This window comes from Acanthochromis polyacanthus, chromosome 12 (genome assembly GCF_021347895.1).
Source record: "Acanthochromis polyacanthus isolate Apoly-LR-REF ecotype Palm Island chromosome 12, KAUST_Apoly_ChrSc, whole genome shotgun sequence".
NCBI lineage: Eukaryota > Metazoa > Chordata > Actinopteri > Pomacentridae > Acanthochromis > Acanthochromis polyacanthus.
Window position 1 is genome coordinate 23,553,700 of NC_067124.1, and position 21,378 is coordinate 23,575,077.

At 40.8% G+C, this 21,378-nt stretch overlaps 1 protein-coding gene across 7 annotated transcripts in view; it reads left to right on the forward strand.

Annotated features, from left to right (window-relative positions):
• Positions 1 to 21,378, forward strand: part of mef2d (myocyte enhancer factor 2d) — a 103,224-nt gene that overhangs the window by 52,931 nt on the left and 28,915 nt on the right. For all 7 annotated transcript variants that reach the window (XM_051956549.1, XM_051956550.1, XM_051956551.1 and 4 more), the window contains exons 4-5: positions 10,967 to 11,092; positions 19,175 to 19,406. In XM_051956549.1, coding sequence (XP_051812509.1) covers positions 10,967 to 11,092; positions 19,175 to 19,406 — 358 coding nt within the window. The remainder of the gene's footprint in view (positions 1 to 10,966; positions 11,093 to 19,174; positions 19,407 to 21,378) is intronic.

Consider the following 21,378-nt stretch of genomic DNA (forward strand, 5'->3'; position numbering starts at 1 on the left):
TATTCTGCTCAAACCACACTGGCTAGCTCAATACGTTCATGTAACTCAACTTTCAGTTGTTTAAGCAGAATATCAGACCAATTTACATTCATTTATGATACAAAATGAGGTCTACGTGTCCATTTCTGACCCATTTCTCTTCCTACCTAGCCATCCATCTATCCATGCCATCTGTGGCATTTTGATAGACTAAAGCTGCAGACCAGAATTATAAGACTGATTGGTGTGAGAAAAATTGTATTTTAACAATTCTGTAAATTATTAAGACTATGGATTGTAAAAATATGTTAATTATTGAAGATAGATGTAGTGAGAGAGTGAATGTTAAATGTTCAAAACGGCCTTGGACGGCCCCAATTTAACCCCTGCTCAGGATGACATGGTACATCTGTTGAGGGCCGATTTTCCACAGCAGATTAATCCACATTTGGTGCTTTAGTGAAGGCTGTCTACTGTATGTGGGACTGAGTCAAAATAAACTGTTGTACAGTACGTCAGTGCTCATAGAAAGGAAGGAACATACCGAGTGCAACTGTATGGCTGACTGATGTGTTATAAATAGTTTTTGGACAACAATGGAGCTGTATGGCACAGAGGATAAAATATATCAGGCTTTTGATGCCCACATGATACTTGTTAGTAGGATACATTCAGCATTGGTTTGGCTCTGCGCATGGGATTCGTGGACAGTAAGAAAAATACAGAATATCACCAGACTTTTAATAGCCTAACATAAAAATGTGCTGCAAAAGTAGAACATGTACTGCTTTTTTATCCTTTTGTCCAACATAAGCTTTTCTTAAGATTTCATTAGATATTTTCCGGTGAGCTTCAGTTTCACAATAAAAACTTTGAAATTGTTTTACTTCACTTGAAAACTTGCTGTCAACACACAAGCATTAAGTAATGAGTTTCATTAACAGCTCCTTAAAACTATTAAAAATAACAACCAAGTTAACACAATCTAGATTTCTTAATTCCATGTTTTTGTCACACTTTTGGTGAAACCAGCTGTAATTTGCTTGACAAACCACTTGTTTGAGATCAATCTTTTATTTAATGATAGCTACTTGTCCCTTTTGGGATGTAGAACTGCGTTATCACTCTGTGTTTGTTTTCTAGTGTTTTTCACTGAAGCAGTGGTCTAGTTCTTTTTTTTTTTTTTTACTTTGCAGGGTTTCTCTTTGTTTGTTGCTCAGGTCACATGGAAGCACATTGTACATTTGGAGGCGATGACCACAACAAGTCGAATGGAACAAAAACACAAGGCATACAGTGCTGGGCTTTCAGTGGGACCCAGTAGAGTAGAACAGCCGATGTGACTAAATGGCTGAATTATACAATAATTATTAAAGATTATCTGCCCTGGCACTTGGTGTAATGTCGCGAGTCGAGGACAGAGCTGAGACATACCAAGTGACAGAGAGAGGACGAAAGAGAGAGGGGGGATAATTGGATAGTCACAAAATGTGCCCATTTGCTGCTCTGCCTCTGTGGGTCTCTCCAAGCAAGTGCTTTTGAGTATAAATTATGAAGTGTGGATGTAGTCACGCAGGCCCACACACACAGTCCCACATGCAGATACATACACACTTGTAGTATGGTTAGTGTATGTCACACTGCATGCACTGTACATCCATGCAACTGTGTCCCTAAATGCTTAGAAGCACGTAAGTTCACACTGAGGTGTGTGCATGTGTATGGGTAAGCGTGGAGTCAGTATTCATCACAGAGTTAGACATTCCTTCACTTCAGTGCAAGGCTGAGAGGCAATGCATATGCACACACAGCCTCTCTCTGAGATGCACGTGCTGCTTGAAAGTGTGTGTGCGTGTGTGGGCAGCCTGCCTCTCCTGCCAGAATGTGTTAATCCGCTTGACTGCAGATCCCAATCAGGGCAAAGAAAGGAAGAGAGCGAGAGACAGAGGGAACAGGAGCGATAGAAATGCTAAAAGAGTAGCGATGAATAGCCGAGGAGAGAAAGCAAGATGGGCGGAGAAGGGGGATGCCCTTTTTTCTTTAAGCGGCTCAAGGAAGGCAGATCTCACCGGCGAGCCTCGCTGCAGGGGCTTAAGGACTCTGGGCACCGCCCCGATCCTCCTGGGTTGTAGCCAGGGGAGCCTCACGTATCGCTAAACAGCACTTGACAGCATTTGTTCAGTAAGCAACTGATTCTGTTAGCTGCCATAGCAGCCTCGACACGTCAAACAAATACTGTACGACCTCAAAATAATCCAAGGGGCAACTGGGGAAGTTTATCCTTTTGCAGACTTTCTGCACCCAACTGTCCCCTGAGCCCTCCTCCTCCAGCACACACAGGTTGGCGATGCCATTGTTGCCCTGAACATGCTCCTCAGATAATCCTCCTTTGCTATCCGAACTCTGAGGACTTCCTGCTAAGACCTGTCATATCCTGAGGTCCTAATCTGGACTAGACGAGGTCACTGGGAGGCCTGTCCACATGTACATGATTGGTCAGCACCGGCCAGCTGATCACTCTTACTCACTCCTCTCTTACAGGACTTCATACACATTCCCAACTAATAAGAATTCATGCCAAGTCCTTTTCTTGGTTGTATTTTGCAGAATTTAGGTGCATTGCATGACATCATTACACTTTTATTCTGCAGATAATAGAAACTATTACAGTGATTTGAAGTTTGTGATATGTGATAGACTGTTGTGTAAAAAATTACAGTTTACAGATAAATAGTTGAACTGATATAAATGAAAGAAAGAGAACTTAACAAAGTGTGTAGTGTTGGAAGACTGGGGGAACAGACTTGGCTGCATTTACAGATTTGGATTCTGAGGCAAGTTGAGATGTATTTTATCGTTTATCCTCAAAATGAAGCCAAAGTGAAATGAATGTTTCATTGGTAGTTCTTTCTCTTTATTATAAAATATTTTTTTTCTGCAGCCTTTCAAGGTTAGGGAACACACAAAGATGGTTTCTATGGGGAACTTCGTTACACCACACGTTCACACTATTCTGTTCAGAACTGGAGACTTGACCTTTGTTAAAAAATGATTAATAGCCCTAAAATGAAAAGGTGGCAGAGACTCCATTAAAAGATATTAAGTGCTGAAAGTATTTGATTGATTGAATTTGAGACTCACTTCAAGATGTACTCGCACTATAAGAATACTGAATCATGAACACCTACCCCTAAAAATCTAACAAAAATAGGCCCATAGCATTTGTAAACCAAATCGACCTCCTCTCCACCTTTTTGTTTTGCCCTCATCAGTGTTTTGGCTGACAGGCCGTCTGTTGCCGAGGGGGGACGTTGCATGTGGTCGGCTTCCTCTGTTACCAAGCAAGTCGTCCAGAGGCCTCCAGAGAGCCAGCGAGAGTACAGGGGCATTAATGTCATGGATAAATAATACCAGTCGGAACTAAATAGGCTATGGCTATAATGAGTTAGTAAACTAAATCAAAATCTGAAGACTAAAATTCTTAAGAAGCATACAAATGTGCAAAAACGAGTTGTATGGTAAGATAAATGTTTGTATGCCAAATCCAATTTGACCTTGAGATTTTTTTTCTTAGAATTCAGCTCAGAAAGATCTTAATTAATCCTATATAGACAAAAATGACTAGATGCAAGGGAGATTTTATTTACTGTCAGTTTTGCTTTTGTGTCTCAAACAAGTGTGTCGTAAATTCTCAACACATCAGAGCAGTAGAAATACCGAGCGTGAATAATCTTAATGAAAAATTGACAGGAAGCATGACTTGACAAGAAAGGCTATCTTTCTTCCTGTCTTTCTTTGTATTTTGTTTTGTTTTGTTAGTTCAACAACAGGTGACCTAAAAATACATTTTTGGTCATTTTACAATAGCGAGTTTGTGTTGAGTGGGCAGCTATGGGTTTCTTCACATCTCACAGATTGGTTGATTCGCGACGTGAGAAACAACTGCTGATCTATAATACAACATCTGAGGAGCCTGGCAGCCAGCGCTGTGCTGAGACTGTGGACACGATGTCCCATATGACTGACTGGAGGGGGCTGTGTCTGTGTGCTTGTGTGCTTGTGTGTGTGTGTGTGTGTGAGACTTGGTTCTGCAGTTCTGTATGTGACATGCCACAATGGGAGGTGACATTACATTGTGCTTTGCTCTGACCAGAGCTAGACAACAGGGACTCTGCCTGCTACATTAAGAGCTTTTGGGTGCATACATATAAACTACACTTAAAATACTGTGAAAATATCTTAGGCAATACAAGTAAAAGTAAATTTTTATTTGTGAGTGATAGAACAGTTTTATTTTTGTAAACAAAAATCAAGTGTCTGTATGAACAATGAAGCTTTTTGTTTGATTTAAACCATCCTCTTGTTCATATTGACCAACAAAAGATCCTTCCTGACGTGCTCCCATTGAAAGCAATGGGAGACAAAATGTCACTTTATATTTTTCTCAAAATAACATGAGTTACCTAAATCAAGTGACAATCTTCCAAAGTGAGTCTCCTCAGGAGTAGCTCTTTGTGTTTCTGTGGATAGTATTTCTCTGCTGAGCTGCAGCAGGATGATGGCAACACAAAGTGGGAATTTGATACTAAAATGACCGTAACTTTGGAGGATACCCATTTCATTTGTCTGACGACAGATGCCTTGTGTTAGCTTCAGATAAACTTTGTAGTAATGATTGATTGATTTGTTTCCATTACTTTTATTTTTAATGACTTCCTATGGTGACAGGAGGGATGGTTACAGCAGTAAAACCAGTTTCAATGTCCATTTGAGAAGTGGACTGTTGTATTAAATGGGACCGAATATGTCCTTTCCCGCTCTCTGTTTTCATTCTGGAGTCCCTTTGCCTGATTTAAAGTTCAAAAGATAATGTTCACAGAGTTTAATATGAACTTCTGACACTTAACAACATCATATAGGAGACAGAAAATAAGGAAAAGCATAATAGGGTCACCTTTAAGACCAACTTGAAAAACTGTGACCCTAGGCTTTATTGAAAGTGCAACACAAATCAATATTTATTGTGAGCATCCTTTGCTTTTATTGCAGCTCCCTCTCTGCTAGGTACAGGTATACACAGATCTGACCACAGTTCTTCTGTGGACTTAGGTTGTCCTCTGCCTAATACTGCATTGATTTGACGATGCCGAGATCAGGTCTCTGGAAGGGACAAACCATCAGCAGCAGGACTCCTTGTTTGTCTTGGTGCTGAAGATGTTTCTTTATGATCCTGGCTGTGTGCTTCTGATTATTGTCGTAGTGCAAAATATTTTAAGGATGGGCTAAAAATTTAAGCATCTTGAGGGCCTAAAACTTTTGCACAGTTGGTATATGCACAAACACACATATGGTGAACACAGGCACTTGTCAAAGCAGAAGTTATGAAAGACTTCAAATGTGCATTTTAAAATACAAAAATAAAAGCAGAACTAGCATAAGAAAAACATGCCCAACATCATTTAATAAATGAGAAGTCAAACAAAGTGCAGATGCTAAGTCACAGGGCACAGGTCAAGATACACACTCAGACACACAGTTGGGGACACTAATAGAATGAACATTACAAAGGAAAACACATTTCTAAAAAAGAAAAGACTTAAAGAGGGAAGGGGCTGGGCAGGTTTTAAATGTATGAATACAAGCAGTCTTAAAGTACCATTGTTTAAATTAAATGCATGGAAACAACAACATTTTCTTGAGAATAAGTGAAGTCTGGCCAAATGTTCAATGTGGACCTTCAGCTCTTGCTGAAGGTTTCATATGCATTCCTTAAAAAGAGAAGAGGAGGAACAGCAAGAGGGGGAAAGAGAGTTCTGGTGGAGAAGCTCTGAAAAGAAGAGACAGAGCAGGGCAAAGGAGGACAGAGAGAGTAGTGGGAAAGGAACCGAAACTGATGAGAGAGAGAAGGTGGATGAGAGAACATGAGCGACTAGGGAGAGTTGCATATGGAGACATTACAAGGAAGAGACAGAGAGGGAGAGATGTTAAGGGCGGAAAAACACAGAAGGACAAGTGTGAGACTTTGCACTTTTCTGTGAGAGAGCGAGGGCTGCGTTAAAGGTGGCAGGCCGAGAGATGAGAGGGCGAGAGAAAGACAAAAAGAGAGTGAGAAGAGAGCAGCGGCAACGTTGCATGGAGAGCTGGAAGCGGAGGGCGGGCGGACAGGCGGGTGGGCGAGCGAGCAAGCTAGAGGGGAAGGGAGGGAGGGAGGTGAGGGGGGGCGGGGCTTATGAACAACCGCAGCCAGTTAGAGGCCGGCGTGGTGCTCTGCAGGGTGAATCTTACCCTGGCAACACAATAGAGCGAGAGAGAGAGGGGGAGAGGGGAAGAGAGCGAGAGAGGGAGACGGCGGACAGGTGAACAGATGGCTGACTGACTGAGAGACAAGCTGATCAGTGCACTACAGAGAGAGAGAGAGAGAGAGAGAGGATGTGATTGTATTGCAATGTACCACAAAATGTTCACTGTTAGAGAGAGTGGGAAGACAAACACAGAAACTGTGAGAGAGGGAGAGATGCCCATGTTTGCACTGTAATGTTCACAAAATATCAGTTGAGTTAACATGAGACAAAGAACAAGAGAGACTGTGATGTCCAAGAAATGTCAAATGCGTGCGAAAGCAAGTCGAGACCATGTGAAGAGGAAGCATACTGTACGTCTGTTTGCATCCAATTCAAACCACTGAACACAGGGTAAAAATAAATATTTGATCTGTAAAGATCTGTCCAAATTCAAAATGTACTGCTCATGCCTCGTGCTCCACTGCTGAGCGTTCATACAGTGCGTTGCCACTCTGATCTATTTCATGACCTGGTTCTTTGACAGAAAATGAAATAAACCAGCAAGCGAAATGGATAGTTGTGACACCAAATTGTGAAAAGTAATGCTCAGAAGCATTTAGGATTCAATACCACAGACTGAAGAAATGGTGGATAAAGGTGAGGTTGTTTGCCAGCTGTGTAAACTGCAGCTGACTTACAGAAACGGCACTGCACGAACACTGCAAATGGGTAATGTATGTTCTTTTTTTTGAGCTTAAACCTCTTTTGAATCTGATATAATAAATTAAATTCCGGTCTTTATTGACCTTTTGCTACTATATTGCCCCTGGAGAACTGAATTGCCCAATATGTATATATTACAGTATATTTGCAATGAATAATAGCAAGGTTCACAAAGTGCACATATTCATACAGTCAAAAAATCTACTTAAAACTGAAAGGTGACAGACTATTGCACAACTGTAAAATTTGTCTTACTTATAAGATGAATAAATATAAATGTTTGGTCAAAAAAAACTTGTAGTCATTATAGCAGAGCAGGAACACTGATCATACTGTGTTACATAATAACATGTGATATGCATCTTCGCTCAGCGGCACTAGACTTTTTGAAAATTTGATAACTTCAGTTAGTCTTTCAGTTTTGAGAGTGAGCGCATTTTAGAACAGTCAAATCATTCTTGGAATTTTGTCCACAGGCAAAAGACTTTTCTCTTCATCTTGGGTTTTGTTTTCATAGTTTTCACTAGAATTTTTTTCATTAATTTTTACTTACCAAGGTCCCTGCTGAGACTTTTAAGTGCTAAAATAAAGGCTGACACATCAAGAAGCATGATTAGTCAGACAAATTTGAAACAAACTTCTATGTTTGTTGAATGTATTTGAAAAAGGATAATTTGTTACTCATTCCATTGTGAGCTTCCATCACTTTGTTTGGATGCATTAAGAGAGCTGGATACAGTGTACCAAGATGGCTCCCTGTTCATACCAGCAAAGTTGCTTGCTTTGACCTCCTGCAGTTTTCTGCCCATTGAGGATGAACATTAATCTTTGTCAGAACTGGATCACTTCAGCTAGTTCCTTCCACAGATAAATGAATGACATAGAACATCTCATATGTTCAACTCTTCAGGACTTTTAGCACTTATTGGATCTGAGTGGCTTCAATTCCCAATATATGTGCTTCTATTGTTCTTGCTGTTGTCCCAGATCCATCCATCCATCCTCTATACACCGCTTTATCCTCACTAGGGTCACAGGGGTGCTGGAGCCTATCCCAGCTGACTTGGGCGAAAGCAGGGGACACCCTGGACAGGTCACCAGTCTGTCGCAGGGCTACATATACAGACAAACAATCACACTCACATTCACACCTACGGGCAATTTAGAGTACCCAATTAACCTCAGCATATTTTGGACTGTGGGAGGAAGCCGGAGTACCCGGAGAAAACCCACGCATGCACAGGGAGAACATGCAAACTCCATGCAGGAAGATCCCAGGCCCACCCCGGGATTCGAACTGGGGATCTTTTTGCTGCAAGGCGAAAGTGCTAACCACTACTCCACTGTGCAGCCCTGTCCCAGATCTCTCTTTTCAGATTACAAATTTATCATAACCAACAAAAAGGATGCCCAAAACTATTTGGGTAAAATCCAAGTGTTAAAAGCAAGAGCAGTATCCTTTTTGCTTAAGAATTAGATTTAGGTTATGGTTTGGGTCAGGCATGTAGCAGAGATGGTACACGTTTGGCTTTGGAAATGCCAGTGCCGGAATTAGGTCTTTGCTGGTATACTAGCACAAATGTGCGTCATTACATGTGAACAGTGCCCCATTACGACTCCAGTGTGTCACAGTTTTGTTTGCAGCCTTTTTATTTGTTTGTGTCCAGACAGCGGGAGCAGGAGGTCCATGCCTCGATCCCATACTCCATGCAGCCGTCTGTCTCATGCTGTTATTGTCATGTTGAAAGTGATTGTTTTTATTTCATTTCATTTCTCCTATGGTTCTTTTGTTCTCTCAAATTTTAGGTCAGAGCACACACATTTCAGCACACCAACTGTGACAACATTGTGTTTTCTATGAACTGTGGACAACAAAGCGTGTGGCGGCGGCTCCAGCGCGTTAAATTTGCATTAAGCTTCAGATCAGAACGCTGACTTGTTCTGCTGAGACCGAACAGCTGAATCAGGCGACTGTCTCCGTGTTGGAACAAATCTTTCTAATAACCAGTTTCTGTGGGTAGATAAAATGCAGCTTTGACACTGCGATAATAATAATGGCCTGGAGTTTTAATGAGATTCATATCAAAGAGCGCTATTGTTATTAACACTGAAAGTCTCTTTACCCTTACATCCAAATGGCATCATTACCCTCTTGCCCTCACCTGTTTTGAGGATTTAAGGCTAATTCATCCAAAATGAAATGAATCTCTGTCTCTGCCTCCTCGGGGTTTAGTCTGAAGCTCTTGCAGGTACGAGCTCCCGCCAGCTCCACTTCCGAGGCTGAATTGCATGCAGTTGAATCATTCTCACTTAGGAGTGCACAGTGGGAGTCATTGAGCATGTGCTTATGTTTTAATCAGACCGCCACTAGACTGCAGTCACACTTGACACAGCAGGTGGTTGTTAATTAAAGAAAATATAAGGTGTATAAAATATCCCATATGATCTTCGAACAGTTTGTGTCTTATAGATATTCTATTAGATGATACATTAAAAAACTCCTTCCTTTTATGTTTCTTCTGTAATTGAGTCTCAAAGGACGCCAGCGGTTTTTACACATTTTACCTTCTCAACTACAAATCATGTACACTAAATATTTTTGCTTACCATTTTCCAATGCATGCTGTGCAGTTTTTGATATTTTTTTGGGGGGGGATGTATTTTCTCACCATTTCAGACACCCTTTGATTTCTAAATGATTTGAAATAAGTCGAGCATAATCGGCTGTTCCTGCTTGTTTTTTGCTGACTGAAATGCAGTTGCGTGTCTTTTTTGTTTCAAGATACGGATCATGATTTATAAAACTTCTAGAAAGCAGATATCTGTTGATAAGTTGGAATATTATACCAGAACAGTATTTTTTCTAATTTCTTTTAGTAAAATAAGGCTTTTAGGATTCAATTGGAGATATAAACCAACATGATAGGATGATGGAGATTTGCTTTGCTGCATAGTGTAGTTTATTTCCCTCTTCTGATAGATTTCAAGCTGAGGGATTTCTTCCTTTTCGCACCACTCAGGGCTAAGGCCTGTAGTTGGACCACAGAAGGTTCTCCAGCTCCAGTTTAAGATCCATTTTGCAGTGAGGATCTATCGCTTGGCTCTGTGGTCAAGGACCCACCAGGCAAAGCTACTTAACAGCAAATCTTGTTTAGCAGAATCCTCTCAAAATAAGAGCCTCTCTATCTCTCTCCTCAGTCTCCCTCTTTCTCTTCTCGCCCTTTCAAAAGAATGCCAACACTGACACAACCTGACTGCCGTTAGCTGCAGTGCTAACACCACAGTGTGCTTCCAAACTCATCCTTTACCACTTTGCTTTGCTTTACCACTTTTCTCAGTGCAAACCTTCACACCAATTACTAACACTGTTGATTAGCAGATATGTGCAGAGGTGCGATGCCTCCTTCAGTCTTTTGACATGCAACTCGGGTTTATACATAGTTTGTAGCCCTGTGCAAGTGCCACAGGCTGCTACAGTCGATTCTGGACACTTCGTAAAAATTGGGCCACATCTTTTGATTTCAAAGCTTTCCTCGTTTCACCCTTTTAAACCATGACTCCTGTGAGAGCACCTGCTGGGTGAGCAAGTGCAAATTCGGTGGTAATAACTTGCTTTTACGTGGGCAGCAGATGTTATGAACGTTGACCTCAGAATTCGATCGAGGATTGTCGAAGGTTGAGAATGTGTTTTCTGTAAGTCAGTGTTTCTGCTTGTAGAAGATGTTGCTAGAAAGAAAACACATTTCATGTCATCATGGGGGTCAGACTGTTCCATCTGACCTTAACTGCTTCGTTTTTATACAATGAACAGTGTAGGAGTCTCGCATATGGTCCAATCAAGATGTTCATTTGTGTTCGACAAATGAAAATGGTTTTATTAAGTGTGTGTAATAATCAAAGTGATAATTGCAAAATGTGCATGATAAATGAAATGTAAATGTGCCTCCTCCTTTTCCTCCTCTACCCCTCTCTGACCGCTTCAGACGTTGCGAAAGAAAGGCTTTAATGGCTGCAACAGCCCTGAGCCCGACGGCGATGACTCCATCGACCAAAGTCCGCTAAATGACCGCAAGACTGAGGACCTGGACAGCCTCTTCAAGCGCTACGGCGTGAGTACCATCACACTTTTGTCACCTTATCTAACCTACCCTTTCTTCTTCTTCTCTTTCTCTATCTACCTTTCTCTCTATCTCTCTCTCCCTATCTCTCCATCTATCTATCTCTGTCTGCCTTCTTTTTCTTTTGTTTGGGGAACGAAGGCTCTGAACAAGAAAGAGCACCGGGACTCTGAGAGCCCAGACCCCGAGGAGCCCTTCTCCCTCACCCCCCGCACTGAAGAGAAATACAAAAAAATTGACGAGGAGTTTGATAAAATGATGCAGAACTATAGGCTGTCAGTGAGTACCTCCCACCACTCTGTGTAACCCTGCCCCCTCCTCATGTTGGTACCTTGCTGCTGCTGCTGAGCGGACAACCGGAGGTTTCCGGCTGCTGATGGCGGCCTGACTACTCACAGAGCACTTGGCTTCACCATTCCCTGCCCTTTTCCCTTCTCCACTTCACCTCTTACAAACAACACCTATCACCACCCAAAACCCCCCCACCCACCCCATTGATGGTGTGTACCTGAGCGAGAAACGTAAGATAGAGCAGCCAAGTTGAGTGACTCAAGGGAAAATTTTTAATATTGGAGCTGCAACTAATGATTATTTGCCTCAGTATATGATCTTAAATATTTTATGGCTTGTTCAATACATTGTTTGGTTTTGAAAAGGATCAGCAAATGGTGAAAAATGTCTGTCAAAACAATTCCTGTCCAAAACAATTCGAAATGCACAGGTTGCAATCACTTCATAAAAACTGTTTAATTGTTTTAACTTTGCTTAAAACTCACTGAAAAAATCTTTTATCTTCATCATCAAATCTTTCAAGACCCAGACAATTTTTGAAATATCTTGTGTGAAAACGGTAAAACATAATCTCTCTATGCAGCCAAACTCCTTCTAAACTCCTAAAAAGATGAGTAAGATGTAAATTTTTTGCCGTGCTGCGGGTGCGTAACTTTGAGAGCAAGACAGAAGGAACTCTTTAAAAAGAAGCACAACACCAAATAGGGCATGCTTTACTGTGATTATTCATCTGAAGTTGCAGTCATCACAGTGAAGAGCATCCTCAGGAGTATTATGGTTTTAATACACTGTTTCTCATGCTTCTGCAAGTTCACTAATGTACAAGAATAAACAACAGAGGGAGAGGAGTGCTAACTAGGTCCCTAGTTTTCACAAAAGTTGGCATAGCAACCGATATTGCGAGGGGAAATCATGTTTTATGGTAATAATCAACACGTTAGGAGCATGCCTTTGAGCAGTCAGACTGCTTGGGTGAAAGTACCAATTGTGTAATACTGAGCAACATTAAAGAAAGAAGTGTGCAATTGCAGATGCACTGTAGGCACTGGGGCTGAGAGTATCTGTGACATCATTCAGATAACACAAAGAAAACCGGGGTGCAGCTGCTAACTGCCTGTTATTAACGGTATTACCGGGGTCTGTTTAGTCCCGGTGTAGTGCTGCTCCTTCGACTGGATGTGCTCCTGACATTATCCAGGTTCTGCCTCCTGACTGGCACTCCGCCAAGCCCCTTTTACCGCTCCGCTCCTTTGCCAATTTCTCTGTGATTCATTTTTTCCTCTGTGCTCAATAATGCCATTAATGTCACTTTAATGAGTAGCACTTAATTTACAACCCCTCTTCCTGTCTGCCTGCCCCTCTTATTGGTCACTTGGGATGGGACACAGTCACATTGAGGTGCTGCAGGAGAGTTAGGCAGCAGATATTCCTAAAATCGCATTTGTGGCATTATACCTTAACAGAAAAGGCTTTTTTTTTTCCCCTTACTTTTTGTCATCTTACTTACAGTTACTTGTAGTTATTGTTGTAATCGGGATGGTGTGATCACGTAAAGAAACCACGCCTGTGTTACCTACAGCTGTTCTACTAATGAGATTAGCACTATGCAGTTAGCTGGGGTTTGGCCTCAAAGGGACAAAACATAATATTTGCAGCTGAAATAAAAGTGAAGATTCCAAGAATGCTCATTTCAGTCATCCATTTAAAAGAACTATCCGTCACGTTATGGTACTGTGAATCAGTCAAAATGATGGTCAGAACTACATAGATAAGACCCAGGTGGTTAAAAAACACTGGACTTTTCCTTAAACTTATAGCTACTACAAAAGCATTTTCAGACACAAATTGTAATATGCTAACATCACACATACATCAGAGCAGACTTAGCAGAGCAAATGAACCGCCTCTCAGTTTAATCAGTTCAATGAATTTCTCTCCTCCTGAGTTTGACCCAGCCTCCGTCAGCCTCTCTGTGCTGTGTGAGCTGAAATGGCTCTTAAAAGCTTTTCTCAGATGAGAAAACCACAGCAGAAGAAGAATAGAATTCAATCTACCACCCCTGGAGAGCCGCAGCTCCTGGCGCATGTCAATTGGATGCTAGTCGAACGCCGCTAGCGAGTAGTTGCCCCACAGCCACGCTGCCCCCAAGTGTTTCAGCCGGCTCGTCTACCTGCCTGGTTTGCCCAGCACACTTTTTAGTGGCAACAAGCAAATGGGAAGCATACAGCACCACCCATCACTCCTCCCTTCACCATCATAATCCCCAGCATGACAGCTAGGGGCTGGGATATACAAGCTTAATCCCACTTGTACTAAAATACCTCCTGAGGTAGGGAGAGAGTGGTGAGGGAGAACGGGCAGGACACTTGGCTAGACGAGCCCCGAGCTAACGTATCTGTTCCTGTTACACTGGCACTGTGGTAGGCGAGAAAAAAGGGAGCTTTTTTTTGTCTTCCTTTTACCGGAGGGTCCCTGGTTTGATCCTGTTCTGGCTCTGAGATTCTGGGTCGGGAAATTGAATAAGAAATAGATTTCTTCCTTTTAACAACCACCTCCACGGTGCCCTTGAGCAAGGAGCTGAATGTTTTGTCTGCTGAACAGACTCAGTATGAATATCAAAAGTACGACATGGTGTTAAACTGCGGCACAGTTAATCACATCCAATCTAGTTTTCAGATTTTTGGCTCTCAGTAATCACCAAAATTCACTAGTGTAATTACACTCTAAAAACCGTTTTGTATTTGGTAAAGTAATAAATTAAGGATTTCTTTTTTATCTCAGGTTTTGGTGATAATTACTATGAGTAGTCTTTAAAGTTCACAATAAATCATGTCTTTGTGATTACAAAATGCATTTCAGATAGTTAATAATGAATACTCCTGAAAGGTTTAATAAAGGGAAAAACCAGCAGCTATAATTAAGTTGACATTACTGCCTGGGTGTACTATGCTGTCAGCCTGCATTCATACATATGGATAAATAAACTTGCCTGAGTTGAATGATATAGAGTCATACTGAGCTCCATTAATACACTGTTAGTATTTTATGTCTCCTGTGAGGAAAATTAAATAGCTATTCAGGATTATGTTTTCATAAACAAACATTAACAGCCTTAAGTATGATACACACACACACACACACACACACACACACACACACACACACACACACACACACACACACACACACACACACACACACACACACACACACACACACACATATATATATATATATATAATTTATTTTCCTATTTGTGCTAGAAGACCTTCATTAATTTAACACCATGAAATCTTTAGAAATCTAAACATTTATTTTAATAGTTTCTGTTTGGAGCTGCAGATATATTTTTTTTAATTTAAAATTTATTTGAAATGGACTCGGACATTTTAGAGAAAGTAGATGGCAAGTCACTCACTTCTCTATTATTTATATATTAGTAGAATTTGACAGGGGTCAGAGTAAGAGAGTGACAGAACAAACTAACACCCAAGTTACCTGCTGGTCACCTGCTGTGAACTCTGAAGGTCATCCAGTTTTCCAACGTTGCCTCTGTGTTCAGATCCACAATTACAAACAAATAAAATGCAACAATCCTCAAGTTGAAAAAGGAATAGAAAATAGAAAAAAATACCTTCAAAGGCTTTTAGGACAGAGGGAGGGAAAAGAAAACTAGGCCATGAGTTTAATTCATTCTGATTTACCCTTGCATCCAGGAAACACACCCTTGTTGTGTGAGCTCCTCTGAGGGAAAATAGGTTAGCTTTCTCTCCCCTCTTTTTTGTTCCCCTCACGCAGAAGAAGCCTTGAGCTTCCTCACATGAGCCCTCAGAAAAGCTCCTAGTCATTTATTTACCTAACAGGTTATCTTTTTTTCCCTTCACGGTTCCCATCCATTGTGCTAAATCTGCAGGATGATGGGCAGTACCCAGTTAACCCTGATCTCTGCAATGCATTGGTGTTAAATGGAGTTAGAGTGGGCAGATGTAAATTCACTTGCAATTTGGCAAAGACATTGATTAATTCTCAGTTTAACACAGTGCAGAACAGAGTGAGGACAAATTTGAAATTCATATTTAGAGAATACATGAAGAGGGTTTGGAGTTATGTCACAAATATCCTAGCAACCAGTAGTTGGCACAGTTTTGGAGGTTCTACAGGCAAGTGGTCAAGAACAAACTGTGGCTTAATTCATTACAAAAGGGGCAATAAAAAAGACAACTACCTGGAGAGAACCTTTGCAGTGGTGTTGTAGATTTTTTTTAAGTCTCTAGTACACAACACTTAAACATAGAAGTTACCAAGAGTCTACACAAATCAACCTGAACTATTTTCCAGTTGCTTGTCAAACTTAAATAATCTGAATTTTCATCAGTTGATTTGGCTGGTTGAGTTATATCTTCATGGTCTACTGCTGTTAATACTGAATTCCTTCTACATTTATTTTATCTACTAATTTTTTTGTCACAACTGTCAAATTTAGACAAAGAAAATGTGAAATTTTCCCTGAAACAAAAACTTAGATTATAAAAACCTCTAACCTCTTACTATTGAGGCCTCACTGTCATCAGTGTTAGTTGTTGTCCTGGATGCAGATTTTTTTATCAGTTATTTATTTAGTCATTCATAATTTGTATTTCATTATATATCTTCAGGTGTTTGCTATATTATTTCTTCAAAATTTCTCTAACTTTACGTAGTTTAAAAAGAATACAAGCAGAAGTTAAACTAACTTCATCCTTTGTTGAATGGTCAGCTGCCAAAATTCAAACCGTCCATGTCGGTTTAGTTGGTTTTGGTTATGATTTGTAAGACAGAAGTTTGTCTTGAGGTCAGAGGATCAACTACACAAAAGGTGACCAGTTTTATTCCTTTGTTATCTATTAAAATGATCCCAAACCTGTCCTCTGTTTGTAATCTACTCTCAGTAAGAGGTAAACTGTGAGATATATCAGGCTGCGAAAAAGACATCAGTCCTCCTCCCCCCCCAAAGCCCTGTGAGGATAAATCCTTTCTAGCGCTGTATGCTCCGAGTTTACACACCTCCGCCCCCTTTGCATTAACCCCACCCCCACTCCCCATCCACCCCTCCATTTATCCATCCCTTCTCTTTACCTTCTGCTTGGCCAGTGTGCAGTGGTGCAGTGCTGTTAGCTGCTATCTTCACTCTCCCTGGTCACCACTTACAGCTCCGTCTGTACACTCTCCTTTGCAAACCTCCTCTTTGCACTCCGGTGGCTGAATTTTAAATCCCAGGCAGTTGAAAGGTTTCTTTAACTAGTGGTTTCAAGGACACAGCTTCATTTTACAGGCCCAAACTTTCTGAATGATCGAGAAGCATTATTGTGGAAAGAACTGTGATTTAGTGGTAGCTTTAGTGGAAACAAAGGTGGCCTTCTCTTGGTTCACTCTCTGCATGAAGAAAAACTGTGAAAGTTGGATGAAATATGAAAGAACAGACTATAAATTAATTAATATTTTTATTTGTTTGAGTTAAGGTCAAAACCTAATTTTCCTCCTCATAAATAAGGCCAAATTCAATAGTTCTTCCCTGGAAATTTTGTTAACAGTTGTTAGTAAATTAACTGGGAAAATACGGATGTTCAAAATGAAGTTTTACAAAAATAACAACAGCATCTGTTAGTCTCTTCTAGGGCTCCTCTGTTTTTCTCTTCTCTTTCCCTTCCTTATCTCCAAATACAAGAAACATTACAAAACCTTGCAGGAGGAAAAGAGGTAGAGATCAAGGGCAGGAAGGTGCCCTCGTCCTCCTCAGCGTTAAACTGGGTCCCAGGCAGTCTGAGTACAGTACAGTGCAGCACTGGCCCACATTCTATATATAGAAGTCCTTATTTCAGATTGAGTTGGAACAGGGTGAAATGGGTCGGATGGCTGGACAACTTGAGGTCCTTGCCCTTGATTTTTCAACGCCCTGGGCTGTCTGGTCATCTGCCTTCATCATCTCAGGTGACAAGGTAGATAATTAAAAACATGAAGAGAGTTAAAAGTTGTAGAGAACAAAAGCAGTGTGTCTTCAGTGTGTTAGAGAATTAAACATTAGTAATAGAAGGTAGCCTTAAAAAGAAGGTTTTGATAACGATATTTCTTAACGGTAATGAGCACATGTCAGTGGAGGTGGTGGGATTTTGCCAGATTGTGACATGCACGCTATGAAATGTCACCAATAATCAAACACAATAACCTGCTGCTGCAACAAGAGTTTTAACCTGGCATGAGACGTGAAAGGCGACACAGCTTTTTGGTCTTTCCACCAAGTCACCTTGCATGTTCAAACTGAGCGAGTGAGTGTGTGTGTGTGTATGTGTGTGAGAGAGGGATTTGATGTATGTGTGTGTTTAGCTATTTGAAGAGTTAATTTCCAAATGAAGGACGGTTTCCAGTGTTTTTGCATATTTTTCCCACTGAATACAAATTGCAAATGCCTGACATGTCTGATGATACTGTTGGACTGATTTCATGCTACAAGGGAGAACCTTGACATGAACACAAATTATGACAAATTGTTCTCTGTGATGGATTACTGATCTCATTCGGGTTTCAAATCATTCAAGGCCATTTTTACATCTTAATGGCATGAATTGAAATCCATGACTAACTGGACGGTTGGGGATCAATCAAAAGAGAAGGATTTTCTTTGGTGAAACAGACACTAATAATGTAAAACATTCAGTCAATGGGATGAAATATGCAAAACCTATTACATACATGTGGTAAAATGTATTATTTTGCATTCAGTATTCAGTCTGCAGAATTCACTTTTTAATATAATACTGTTGCCATTATTTTAGCTATTGTTAAGCTCCTCAAATGCAGTTCCTACGCTACAACAACGTTTTTTATCAAATTATTTTTCTTTCTGCATTAGTCAACCCATTTCAAATGAAAATCATCTTGTTTCAAGTGTTTTCTAATATTTGTACATACTATTGTTTTATTATGTAATGATGATAACAACATTGCATTTTTTTAAATAAAAAGTAGATTTCTGTTGGACCTTTTTGTTGTTTTTCAGTTCTAAAAGCCTTTTGAGCTCACTGTGCAAAAACTGTCTCAATCTCACAATTAATATATCAATCTGTTATCATTTTGAACTCTTACTGAGCCCCTACAATTGAACTTTCCTTAAAACAAGTGTAAAGCACCCATCACTGCAATAGAATTGCTTTTGCCGTGAAAATGTTATGTTTGAATACCTTTTTCAAGATTCATAGAAATGATGATTTGAAGTTAGGATGCTGCATAAGAGAGGACTTAAAGATCTATAAACAATGATTGATGTAAACAGGCTGATTATTCATGTTTTCTGTGACTCCGTAGGACAAAAGTGATCCAATTGGCCAGATGATGGAGATTTTAGCAGTGATAATCATCTTTCCCTTGACATAATATTGTTACAGTTTGCACAATGGCACCATAGTGGAGCATTAAAATTTGACCTTGTTTTGGAAAGACTCTTCTTGGTGTGTGTGTGTGTGTGTGTGTGTGTGTGTGTGTGTGTGTGTGTGTGTGTGTGTGTGTGTGTGTGTGTGTGTGTGTGTGTGTGTGTGTGTGTGTGTGTGTGTGTGTGTGTGTGTGTGTGTGTGTGTGTGTGTGTGTGTGTGTGTGTGTGTCACCTGCAGGCTTGTTTTGCACTGCTGCTGATCACTAACAGGTCACCTGTTCATTACTGTACATATGTATATATATATGTGTCTGTGTGTGAGGGTGGGTGGGGGTAAACATCGACACACTATAACCACCTTCCTCCTGTCTCTCCACCAGTCTACGGTCCCACAGCCGGCCTTCTCCATGCCAGTCACCGTGCCAGTATCCAATCAGAACGCGGCAGCGGCGGCAGCCCTCCAGTTCAGTAACAACCCTGCCGGCGCCCTGGTCACCACCACCTCCTTTGTCACCTCCACCCTCACAGATCCCCGCCTCCTGTCGCCACAGCAACCAGCTCTGCAGAGGAACACCGTGTCACCCGGGTTACCACAGCGACCAGCCAGCGCAGGTAAGAGACAGGGTGAAACAGCTGGAGTGCTTTGGTTTCTGTGCTGCTCCACAGCACATATGTAGTTGTGTAAATCAATAATCTGTTGCCTTTTTATATAAAGAAATGCTCTGTTTCAATACTAATAGCTGCCTGATCAAACCTCTATAATGTGGTTTTTCCATTTGTGACTTTGGTTTTCTCTTTGAAGCATCGTCGGATGCATAGCAACTGATGAGTTTTGCTTTGCTGAAAACAGAAACTGCAGTTTGAGGAAGAAGAAAGAAGCTGCACTGACAAAATCTCAAAAGTTCTTGAAAAGAAAAATGGCTTTAGACTGCCACCCACACTGTTTGATTGACAAGTGTTAAAAAATGAAGATACTTGGATTTCTTTTGAAATGAACAGCTTAAAGATAGGTTCCAATTGTTCAAAAGTGAATTTTATCAATATCTGAAGTTACACTCTATGGAATGAAAATCTGTGTTTAATGGGACACAGCTTGCCACCGTATCTCACATCACCAGATCACTGATCCGTCACACATTTCATCAAATAATTACTCAGCCTCAAATATTTGAACATTTAGGACTTTAACTCGACGTAACGACACGATCATTGCAAACGCTGTTTATTTGGGTCATACAGAGTTGATTGCTAATTAGCAACATCTGTCAACACTCTGTGTTATGTGTATGTGGCTCAAATCGCTGTTTGAACTGCTGTTCCTGTGTCAGTACAGTTGCTGTGTGTTCAGCCTACTTTTTGTACACTTTGTTGTCATCATTTTCTAAATGCTCCCTTTGACATTGAATAACTATATTTCTTCTTCCCAAAGCAATCAGTTCACAGGCCAGTATTTTGACATCTTCTATACATGTCAAACTGCTGATTCCTGAATATCTAAAATGATTTGAGCCACCTTTATAGACATGGTTGTCAAGGTGATATCGCTAGTTAAAGACCTTTTTTCATAAAGTGCATCCTCTCTATATAGAAGTGCAGTTTATGTAACAACAGGGATAATAAGAATTTTCTGAGTCGACAAGCAGCAAAATGACCAAAGAAGTCAGTCTGCGTCTCTGTATTGATGTTTTGCCCAGCCTGCATGCTCAGTCAGTCCGGGTAACTCCTGCTTGCTCAAATAAGTGCACACTGCTTATAATGACAGACATCCATCACTTCTTTGACTGAGGCTGGTACACTCCTGCGTGCGCTCGCTGCCTCTGTGTGGCAAACCAATCCTTCACCCTCTGACTAAAAGGATTTGTGCCCCATTTTTGCGTCTCAGACAAGGTTACTTATCAAGCTTTGTTCCGACCAGCGTAATCTCATTGTAAGTCAGAATTAGGTGATGTAACGTGCAACAAATGCATTACAGCATCTTTCATAACATGCCGTTCTCTGAGGCAAGTGGGTTTCACGTAGCAGTAATGGACGCCCCTACCTCCCCTCCTCTTCCTGCTAACCTCAGTGGTGCAAATACGCTGCTGTACGCTGCTGTGCATCACACATTACCAGACATGTATTGGGGTTCGTCGACTTTGCTTATTGGTGTTTTTCCATGCGTCTGTCCAGTTAGATATTTTTCGGTCACCTCTAATGACCCAGAGTTTCTGCCTTTCCGAAGAGCGTTCGGAGCCAGAAAAATTGAAGCTGCACCAGAGGAGGGAAAATAAATGTCAGTGCAGAAAAATGCTGACTGCTATTTGAGGAAAAAGTGAACATAATGTTCGCTGGAATGAATGTAAAAGTATATAGCTATTGTATTGTGTGAAAACGTACACATCAGTCCGCACTGACATTGTAAAGCAATAGCTGTTCATTTTTATGTGTTTATTTTTTGGCTGTTTTGGGGCAACGCTGAAAACACAGACGCCTATATAAGCCTTTTAGACTGTATTGTAGCTGTGTGTGTTTAGCTTTACCACTTCAATGGGTGATGAAAACCTATACTTTATTGATGTCTATTGAAACCTGTTTATAGTTGTGG